The following is an 11,534-nucleotide window of genomic DNA, read 5'->3' on the forward strand; positions in this document are numbered from 1 at the left end:
TTTACCAAACTTGTTTTTGAAATTAGTAGTGTCTATCTATAAATCTGAATTGGGCACTTTGAGGTGAAACACATTCTGGTAAAAATCTCATAAAGCCAGCTTGCCTCTGGAGACATCTTGGTTTTTATGAATAAATGATGAAAATATTTATGAAAGCTTGTTAAATTTTGTACAGATCCGCATATGTAAAACACATGCTATTTAAATACTGATACGAATAAGTTGAGAGTGACATGGAAAGAAAAATGGTTTGCAAATCCAAAAAATAGTAACTACATTGTATACTGTTACCTGATAGCATTTTGTTTTTTCCTGTTGTTAATAGAATCTCTTTCTCCATATGAGTGCTAACAATTTTGATATTTAAGTAATTCAAATAACCTTTTAGGAGATACACATTCTAATATCAGGGTTATTTTTTATTTATTTATTTATTTTTATCAGGGTTATTTTTTCCTTTCCTCTATGCCCTGATGCAAAAAAACAAACTTAGTTATATTAAGATTAACATCATTCCATTTGTGAGAGTGTCACTTTTATGAGCATTACATATTTATGATGAAGTTCTGCACACAACTAGAGAAATATGTTTCCTATGAACATATCTGTCATACTTTTATTGTTATACTAAATAACTATATAATGCAAAAACAAAATCACATTTTTGCCTTGGAATGATGTCCATAGTAGCAGCGCAAATGTCCATAATAGCAGTGGATTCAACATTTTCTTTGAAAGCATTTAAGCTCTTAACACTTTGTAGAAGATAGAGTGTTTCTCTCGGTGCCAGTAATAGTTTAATATCAAAATGGAGGGCACATTTAAAAATAACTGGTTATTACTCACATTTTGAGTGGTTTCTCTTATTAAGTTTTATTTTGGAAACAAGTATATTCCCCACATGAAAACAGTCAATGAGATTAAAAAAAAGCAACTTTCCTTTAAAAGGATTTTCCCCATCCACTTTACTGTCAAAACCTTTTTAGAAATAATACAATTGACCACACATGTTTTGTTTGATGATTTGTATTGTTCTGTGCACCCCACCCCTTTTATTTTCTTGGGTGGGCTCCAAAGTGGAATATGGATCCTGTGATCATTCAGGATTGAGATAATTTGAGAGATACTGTACTGCAGTTTGGGGCGGGGAGGCCTCCAGGAAGTGGGAGTGAGCTTCACTTTAAACTGTGTGTGAGGGGTGGTGGAAGGGAGGATGCTGATTAAAATAATAAACAACTGCTGGAAAGAGAAGTGGATTACCACACTCCTGTCAGACCGGCGAGCCAAAGTGATGAGGCGCCCTCCCTGCCGCAAACGCTGCAAAGGGGACCATGAGACCTGCGGCTTAAACTTTTCTCCCGGTGGCTAGAACAGCTTTTTAAATAACTTAGCTCTGTTGCACTGACACAGCATCCCTCAGGCATAGCTTGATTTAGGGAAATGGATTGAAACTCGCTTGGTGGTTACCATAGCAACGCAGGCTGCCAGTGTCTGGGAGAGTGCAAGCCGGTGGTCTCTTGTCCCATGTTTGGGTGTTTCTTCAGACAAGAGTGCCCTCCTTGCTGTTCGAACTCTACATAAGTCATGCTTTTTGAAAACTGGCTCCTTACCCAGGATTTTTTTTTTTTCTTTTTCTTCTTGAAACTAGTCTGAATGGAGGAAGTTGGTAATACTTGGCTCTTTTTTTTTCTTTTTTTTTTTTTTTTTTTTGCCTTCTCTCATGCAAGTTTCCAGGATATAGCTTCTTTTTTGCTTTGTGTAATTGAGAACAAACTCTAAGCTTGGGGCCCAGGAGAGAACAGTTGTGGGCTGCAGGTCATTAGTGAGGTGAACAGAAGGGAATCCTGGGCTTTCCAGAGAAAAAGGAGACCATGCCAGCCTCGTGGAACGCGGCTACCAGAGAACATACAAGCAGGTCTATTCCTTGCGAACTCTGAAGTCCATGAAATCCTGGACCCACGGTGGGGTGGCTAAAATGTCCCAGCGCAAGCTGCTGCTGCTCATGGACCATAGCTCAAGGGCAAGGCTTGTAAAGGATTTTACAAAGGATTTTAAAGTATAGCCAGAAAAGATACGGTTTTTAGAAGTTAAACGCTGTTGTCTGAAGGAAGTTTGCCGGAAAGATGTAGGCTTCAAGGGCTACTGGACGATGATTGGTCTGAACTTCAGCTTACGGGAATTGCTGACAAAATTTGAAAAGGTATGCAGAAAGCAGACTTCATCAATGTACTTTTTTCTTTCTTCCTTTTCTTGTCTTTTTCTTTTTTTTTACTATGCATTTAGATGGCGGATAGTCTATTGATTCTGATTATTTAATATAACTTCTAAGGCATTTGATTTGATATCCTCTTAAAAAATTTTTTTTCAACTAAAGATCAAGTTAGCAATCTTGCCTTTGGTCAGGAGGGCTTCTCATGATGCCTGTCAGTTTTAGAATTTCACATCAGAAGAGATCCTTTGTACTCAAGTCAGCTGGTAATTTAATTGAAAGTTATTTTGGAAAAAAAAACAAAAAACGTAAAAACAACCAGCAACAACTCTGGGTTTTCATGCCAGAGTCTGACTTCATCAGGCCTGGGTTCTGTTTTCCATACCCCTCAGGTTTATCTCCCTGCAGTGGCCGAGCACTGACTTTCCCAGCCTCCTTTCTGAAGATTCAGTTCTGAGAGTCAGGAGAGGATGCCTCACAGTGACGATGGCACATCTGACCTCAGACTTCTCTTTCTTTCTGGTTCTGTCTGTCTTAAATGTAGAGTGCTTGTGTGCACTTTGCTTTAATGCTTGGATCATTATTTTTGCATTTAGTTCTTTTTTCCATGGGAAAGTTCTTGGCACACTCTAGGACTGAGTCTAGCCCGCCAAAGGCTACCTTACATTTACAGTTAAACAAAACAAAGCGTCCATGTGCTGCTCATGGGCTTCTGCCTTCCATAGCCTTTGGATGCCAAACACCTATGTTCTTTCAACTTCCCATCTTTAAAGAAAAGGAAAGGGATGAAGTACTCTCTGTGCATAAATCAGTTACTTATCATTATTGTTAAAGATGTGCTCTGTGGCTGTCACCACGAATACCCTATGGTTCACTGCAAGTATAAATATAAGCAAGACTGTACTGAGTCATTTACAGAATAATGCGCTTTTTCTTACAAAACCACAATTGCCCGGGGGAAAAAGGCATAAAGCCGTGTCACTTGAAAAGTTTGAAAGCTTTTCCAAAACAATTGCAGTCATTGCTTGCCTCCTGATGGTAGAAACAGTGCAGTGGGAAGAGGGTGGAGAAAGAAGAATTCGCTTCTCCTGGTTGAATGCTCCTTCCTACCCGGTTCTCTCCCCGCACCCCAACTGTCATAGTAAGGACTGTAACACAGGGTTCACTTTGACCTCTCCCTTTAATATGTTATTAAGCACCTACATTCCTGAGGGTAAAGGATGGTTCCTGGTCAACTTGCTCACCGTTTAGAAGGGGTGGAGGAGGTTAGAGAAACTTTCTTTATGGCAGCTGGTAACAGCAGGTGACAAACTTTATGACCGGTCTGTTAGCTTGGTTTGCATAGATTTGTCTGTTTCTTCCTAAAAAGGTATATAGGGCATACGTTACATGAATAATTCATTACTTAGACCCCCTGAGAGGCCGTAATTGTGGTCAGTAGCTGGCCTTTTGTATTGTAATTGCTGCTATTGGTCTTGAAAGCCTAGGTCAGATACCAGAGGTTAGTAACCTGCCTCAGCTTTTTGGCTATTTTATTGACGAAGTTACCAGTTCTGGTCTTATTAGTTTCCTCCTTTAATTCCTAAACCTTAGTATCTGCATATTTCTTATTTTTTCTTTTAGTAGTTAAATTGACAGTAAAAGAAGCCTACAGGCCTAGTCCTGTCAAAAGCTTGATTTGGGATTTTTTTTTGAGACAAAGGGCAAATTCAGAGAAACAATCTTGCTGCCATTCACAGTCTGAAGTTCTCCATATATGTTTATTTTTGTGTTAGACGCCTTTATAAAAATCAATGTGAAAGTTAATCTCCTTGCCATATTTCATTTGTAGGAAGTTGTCATACATGAATGTATTTTTCTCCAACTCAATTTAAAAAAAATCCTTTGTGTATTTTCACAAAAGCTGTCTCATATATTTAGCCTATGTTACATTGATTCATTGCCAGGAAAACGGTATTATGGAAAGGTACCACTACCTCACACCTCAAATACAACTACCTTCCCCCAACTCTGAAAGCAAAAATGCCAGTTCTAGGGAATGACCAAGGCTTACTGCTCCAGTGCAAAAGCCACGTGACACCTTTGGAAGCTAACGGTCTTCCCATAGTCCCTTTATTTTCAGTTTCCTTAGTCTTATCTTTTCCTCAATATTAGTGATCTGCTTCTAGAGCAGATCACACGGTGATTTAACACTTGGTGATTTAACACTTTTCTTATGAGTAATTATAATAGTTCAAGCTGATGTTTAAGTTCCCAGAGCAAAAGGTGTTTTGCTGGAGTCCTGAAACCATTTCAGGCTTTAAGAAAACTAGAGTACGAGGTTGGGATAGTCGTGGGTCTTCCAATAATGTTAATCTGAAAAGTTGAAGACTGGTCAGATAAGTGAAATTTCCAGATGACAGCAGACCTTCGGCGTAACTTCAAGACAGCAGTTTGTTTGTGAGATAAATTGAAAGGGGATATCTAGTTGATAGTTTTTGAATTTAAAGAAATCTAGTGGTTTGTGACTTATATTTGGGTATCTGTTCATACATGGATGTTCGGCATGTCGTTGGGGTCTGTAATCTGGTTATCTAGTCCCAAAATGTGTGATGCTAGAATTGTGGTTTTCCAGCATTAGCAGGATGGGCAAATTGCACCTGGGACTCAGAGTTCCTGGGGATCCAGGGGACCGGAAACATTCTCTACTGTTTCCTCAAGGTGACAGCTCACCAAGGATCAGGAAGCCCTGATTGAAGGGAACCACGTGTTCCCTAGAGTGGTCTTAAAGAGGAGATTGAAACAGGAACTTCTCGCCAAGAGAGGATGACCTTATGGCAAAAAGTGCCAGGCAGCAAGCAGATCCTAATTACCCAGCCAGGTGATGAGGGGAGAGCAGTTGTGACCAGGGTGACTCTACAGAGACTTCAGACTCACAGTTGACTTGACATAGAAAGCTGATCCACCAAAATACCTTTCTGAAAAGCAGCCTGTGAGGTGGTTTTAATGCCACCTTGATTTTAATGAATTGATTTTCTCCTTGAAAGTACTTCATAATGGAAGTATCTGATGGACTCAGTGGCTGTTAATATATTGGTATACTTGGCCATCTGCACTGTGTACTGTCTGTTCCATTTATTTAGTAGTGACAGAGGATAGAATAATGGACAGTTTTAGCTTAGTGACATTTTGAGTGACTGTTGCCTTTTATTAATTTATGCAGTTCTGCTACTAGATGATTAATGGTAGTTCTCTAAGGGTGTGTGTGTGTGTGTGTGTCAGAGAGAGACAGAGAGAAAGACGGAGTCTGAGTAGCACCGCTCTCTTGGTGAATCCTTTGGGAAAGATGCTTCCCATGGTGACAACACAGAGAGAAACCGCTCAATGCTAAATTTCCTTTATGATATTGACATCCTTTAGGATGACCAATATTTAAAATTATAATTTGAAGCTATATTTCGCTGCTCAATTTGCAATATCTAATTTTTAAAAATTTTATCCTGGAAAGACACGGTCAACTTCCAATTTCAAGGTCTACTCTTGCTTTAATATTTAGTAAATACTTATGAAGTACACAGTATGTACCAGACACTGGGCTGAATTCAAGGATGGCATGGATAACAGGGTAGACCTCCACTCTTTGAGTTTACAGCCTAGTAGGAGGATACCGACCTTAAACAAGTCTGTATTCTGTAAGCCTGTGACTGAGCAAAAGGAGGTAGCTGTAAGAGCGACAGGTAGACATAATCTAACCTGAGTGCAGTGAAGTTTCTCCTGGAGAAATGATATTTAAACTGGGACTTAAGATGACTTTAAAATTAAGGAAGGAACTGAGATTGTGGGCTTACATGTGGGAGATGTGTGTTGGGGAAGAAAATGAGAGCTTTCTGGGCAATAGGAACTGCTTTTTCACAGGTCAGAAGTTGAAGAGTTGGGTGCCCCAGAACTGTTGTTTAAAACATTTAAAATACAAAAACCTTTGACTGCGTTTTCAAACTTGTTCAGTTTCATTTATACAATCTGATTTTAGGAATTAGGGTGGGGCAGTAGTTTGATAACTTGAAAATATTTGTTAATAACTGTTCTTGAACTCATGTTCATGTGTAGATCAAACCTGCTTATATAAAGTGCACCTCAGAAGGAAAGCCACTGTATTTTAACTCACTAGGATGTTCGTATGTTTTAGTAACAATTGGTATAGAGTCAAGGATTTTGAACATTTTACTTTGTTGTGAAAAATATTTTTCTTAATAGCAGTGTTTGCTATGTTGGAATTTAAAATGTACTTTGTTTCTTTCTTTTTTATCATTTCAAGTTGGCTTGTTCAAATTATCTTGAAAGTGCAGTTAATTGTAAATTTGTTCCACTTAGTAATTTAACTTTTTTCCTACTCTATTGTCTAACATATATTTATAATCACAGATAATGGGAAAAGAACATTACTGGCATTGATTTCTTACTTTTTTTTGTTTTTTGTTTTTTGTTTTTTGGCTGCGTTGAGTCTTGGTTGCTGCGCACGGGCTTTCTCTAGTTGCAGCGAGCGGGAGCTACTCTTCGTTGCGGTGCGCGGGCTTCTCATTGCAGTGGCTTCTCTTGTTGCAGAGCATGGGCTCTAGGCACGCGAGCTTCAGTAGTTGTGGCACGCGGGCTCAGTAGTTGTGGCTCGTGGGCTCTAGAGCGCAGAATCAGTAGTTGTGGCGCACGGGCTTAGTTACTCTGGAGCATGTGGGATCTTCCCAGACCAGGGCTCGAACCTGTGTTCCCTGCATTGGCAGGAGGATTCTTAACCACTGCACCACCAGGGGAGTCCTATTTCTTACATTTTAAATGCTGCTGTCGACCAGGTGATACCACTCTTTTATCTGTCAAAATGTGATTCCATAATTATTAATAGAGTGGTTAAAATTTATGAGATTAGTTGTTGAAAGAAAATATAATTTATAAATAATTGAACAATTTGTTGACATCAGCAAGTTAATTGTAATAATTGATTAGTTAATTGCAATCACTCACTGTCCCAGAAGTCTCACAAACTGTCTCAAAGCATATTTACATAGCACATAATGACCTTTGAGGATATTATTAGGTTGTATTTTTTTTAGGTGATACCTAACTATTTTTTAAAAGGTATGATCCCTCATTTTCTAAACCTGAAACTCAGGCAGTGATCTTACTGAGCTCTTGACCGTCAATCCTAAACTGTCTCTGAATTCCGGTCTCACTTTTGAAAGGAACAGTGGATTTCTTTTCCCCTAATGGTTAACTTTGTTGATTTAGCCTGAGCCTTGGGATATAGTTGGGAAGTTGTTGCTAACCTCACTTCTTCACCTTCAGAAAAGGGGTCAGGATTCCTTCAGAGAAAACACTTCTGTGGCCATGTAGGGTTAGGTAAATATGCCGTGCAAAAATAAACCAAAATTATGTCAGCAAGGCCCAAAGAGGATGAATCTATTCTAATACCAACTTAGTTGTTGGAGACTTCTTAGTGGTACTATTCTAAATCTCTGTTTCTTATAAGAGGGTTCAAACAGTTCTGTTTATAATAATCTAAGGCAATTTTTTTTTTTTGGAGTTCGCTGGCCTCTCACTGTTGTGGCCTCTCCCGTTGCGGAGCACAGGCTCCAGACGTGCAGGCTCAGCGGCCATGGCTCACGGGCCCAGCTGCTCCGCGGCATGTGGGATCTTCCCGGACCGGGGCACGAACCCGTGTCTCCTGCATCGGCAGGCGGACTCTCAACCACTGCACCACCAGGGAAGCCCTAAGGAAATATTTTTGCTTACACAGCCGCAGCCACTACTTGATTATAGAACATTATAAAGAAATAAAATGTATGTGATTTATATTATAAAGCGTTTGCATATAATATTTCTATGGGTTATATCATTGAAGAAATGTCCAGTTAGGGCAAAACTGGTATTAAAATATCAATTATTAAATAAGTAAATGAATAAATGTTTTGCTTTATTTGTGCAGTTTATTTTGACCTGGATAGTGGGTGTTGTATAAAAAAAGACTAATTGTTGATCAGTGAACCTCTGTGAGCTTTTGTAGCTGTCTTCTGCAAGGTTCTTCTGAAAGTGTGCATCTTAGGCTTTTGATGGTATTTTACTTAGAGAAAAATACGTAGTCTCTTTATTCTAACCCCTAGCTTTTCTTAACCTTCTACATTATGCTTACATTGTTTGAAAGTATACTGCAAGGCTTTCGAGTGAATTCTTAAAGTATTTCTTCTGTTTTCAAATGTTAGTTTAGCTGCTCGAATACTTTGCTGGGATCCCTCTTTGCACATGACTGCCTTATGTTAAATGGTTGGAAGAGCATTGCTTTGTGCTTCTAGATGGATTACATTCCCATAACTAATTATCAATAACCGTTTTGTGCTTTAATGTTTATTTAATGGTCAGAAAGGCTTCCAGGTGGCAGAGGTAAGCATTAGTAGGGCAAGTTTCCCAGCTGTGCAATGGGAGTTAACCCTCTTTCATAGAACTTTAATTTATTTTAGCATTTGATGTTACATCAGGGTCAGGATCTGACAGACTTCCATGCTGGCATCTTGATTTTAAAACCAGCGCGTCATTACCCAGGGATCTGTGAAGGAGCATGATTCATTAACTGCGGGTAATTCTAAATTTCCAGCAAAGAGCTTAGGCAAGGCTTTGCAGTGCAGGCTTCTAAATAATAAAATTTCTCCCTGTTAAATTTTTTGAACGAAGAGATTAAACAAAATGATTACTACATTTCCTTCTAATTATTTGTGTGATTTCTCTTGGCATTACAGTGGCTAATATGCCAGTCTGTCAAGATGAACTTATTCATACACTCATTTATGCAATTTTGCATCCATCTATCTATGTATCTATCTATGTATCTGTCTATCCGTATACATCTATTTTTCATTAGACTTACTCTGTGTAACAGAGACTCTGAAGGATACAGAAGAAATATTAAGATGATTTTCTGTCTTTAGGAGCTCTTGATATATTTGGCCAAATAAATATGCCACCAAATGTTAAATTAAAAGAACAATGTATGCTGATTTTCTTTTCTTTGATCGTTTTCTGGTTGTTGATTTTCTTCCTAATTTTTGATGAGGCTCCTGTGTGGAAGGGTTTTCCACATATTGAAACTTATGTTGCAACATGAATATATGATCCCTGGTGGTGCTCTTAACCAAAATGTTATGGAAGTACTTAATGATCATTGACTGGGCCAGTGATGCAGTTCTGTTTTACTCCATCTGTCATTGTGGCCGGATTGGAACAGGCATCACCTGATCTGAAGTGAAGAGGCAAATTTGCTTCGTGCTTTGGGTATCCAAATTTCCTCGTGCTGTGGAATGCTCCTGTGAAACTGAGGAAACTATTTATGAATCTTGATGTGCTTCTGTCTTTCTATGTCTCTTGAATATGAAAAGAAGCAAATAGGTCAGGCTGCTACAGGAAGTTGTGGTTTGAAGTTGCCTTGTGATTTTAGGTGTGGTCCACTGGTAATGATGTTTAGGAACCTGCACAGGAAATTAGAGGCCAAATTCTCCTTGACAATACAGAGCAAAGGGAGGCCTTGCTTATTTACTCTGTCACTGAGCTTTTTGAGAAAGATGGCTATCATACATCTTTACAGCCGAAGTTTAAAACTGGGCTTTTGATATATGTCTTTGGAGGTCTTAAAATGCATCTCAGGACACAAAAATAAAACAGTTCTATTCTAAAGAATAGGACTGTGTTGTTCAGGAGATGTCATCAAAGAATCTTTCAGCAGAAGTTCCCTTTTCTTTTTCTTTTTTACTGAGCATTTCTGTTTGAAACCTCGTAAGTTCAATTTATAACCAGATTGCCATTTACATGCCTACTGTTGCCCAGCCTGAGAACCTTGAATTGGTATCTGGCTGTGTTTCCCTGCTTCCCCATCAGTGTCTGCTGTGTACTCTCTGAGATGGAGGTGCTAGTAAAGTGCAGAAGAGTCAACAATGTTGAGTTTTTGTTCAGTGGTTAACCCTAATTCTGGGTGTACTCAGATTACACTTTGCAGGGAGACCTGATTTGGCTTTGTTGTTAGATAACCCAGAGACCAATGGGCTTGCAAATTTAGAGCATAAATTTTGCAGAAGCCGTCCATCAAACTTTGTGTTCACCTCTCCCATCTCTCAAATATGACCCTATTAATGTCATCTTAGATGTCACAAATCTTCCCAGAAATTATAATACAGCAGTTCTGCCCCTTAACCTCGTGTGATACCTTTTTACCATGCCGATTGGAGTAGTGAGTTGTACAAGGCTTTTCCATGTGTCCTGGTTTGTGTAGGTCTGTAGATACTTGAAGAACAGTCACTTCAACGCTGGCCGCTAAGCCTTGGTTCTTAATGGAATACATGGATTGCTTATCAGGAGTAAGTTCTAAATTAATAATAGCATTCTGAGTATTCGAAGAATTTCTGTTTAAATTTTTACCATGCCCATTTAGAGTTGGAGAAACTAAAGAAGAATGATGATTATAAAGGAAAATTGAAGATGAGAAGTGTAACAAAATTATAGTGTTTGGGTTTGCTCTTCTTTTACTAATTCTGATTCATTACCAGAAATATAATTTTTATTTCTGCAATATGTTGCCTTAATATTCCTTACCAATTAATGCCATGGAGACTCACCTGACACCTTCATGGCCCCTTCTGGTGTCTGCTTTTCTGTTTGTAAGTTCATACTCAGTTGTTGGATGGTAGTGGCTGTCACACTAGAGTTAGCTACACATCCCATTTATTCATGAAGAAAAGGTGATTGCCAAATTAATATAGAAAATTGTGTTGACAACCTTATAACAGGAGAGAACTAAACAATTGATAAGACCCTCTGTATTTTAAAGTTTAAATTTGTTGTATTTGTTTAATTACAAAAAGAGACCCTGTTTTTTATAGAAACTTGGAAACTCAGAGAAGTGTAAAGAAGAAAACTAAAATCACCTTTAATCCTCTTATACGGAGATCGCACTATTTTGCTTTATTTCTTATAGTCTTCTAATGTATGTGTGTGCAATGATTTACAAATACATAGGCTAATTTAAACACCTACTTTAAAAATTAAATTAACATCACAATATACAGTTTTTTATCCTCCATTTTAAAACCTAATAATAAACTAGCATTAATGTATATTACGAAAGTTTTTACTTTTTTATTTTAAAAACAATCAATGTGATAAATGTGTTTATACATAAATCTTCGTGGGATAGGTAATTTCAACAGTTTTAAGGCTTTTGATACAAATTGCCAAAATGCTTTGTCAAAGTCTGAACCAATTTTTATTATTAATTTATATTAATTCTTATTTTACTTAAACTACACTCAAATTTACT

General features: G+C 38.2%; 1 protein-coding gene across 9 annotated transcripts in view; it reads left to right on the forward strand.

The window, feature by feature from the left end:
- The window catches only part of UTRN (utrophin), a 550,217-nt gene that overhangs the window by 384,454 nt on the left and 154,229 nt on the right, over nt 1-11,534 (forward strand). Inside the window, exon 1 of one of the 9 annotated variants that reach the window (XM_024747880.1) lies at nt 1,761-2,200. The exons of the other annotated variants lie outside the window; for them this stretch is intronic. Coding sequence (XP_024603648.1) covers nt 2,150-2,200 — 51 coding nt within the window. The 5' untranslated portion in view covers nt 1,761-2,149. Of the gene's footprint in view, nt 1-1,760; nt 2,201-11,534 lie in introns of those variants that run through there. 9 annotated transcript variants of the gene reach the window in all.

This window comes from Neophocaena asiaeorientalis, unplaced genomic scaffold, assembly GCF_003031525.2.
Source record: "Neophocaena asiaeorientalis asiaeorientalis breed wild unplaced genomic scaffold, Neophocaena_asiaeorientalis_V1.1 scaffold123, whole genome shotgun sequence".
In the NCBI taxonomy this organism is placed as follows: Eukaryota; Metazoa; Chordata; class Mammalia; order Artiodactyla; family Phocoenidae; genus Neophocaena; species Neophocaena asiaeorientalis.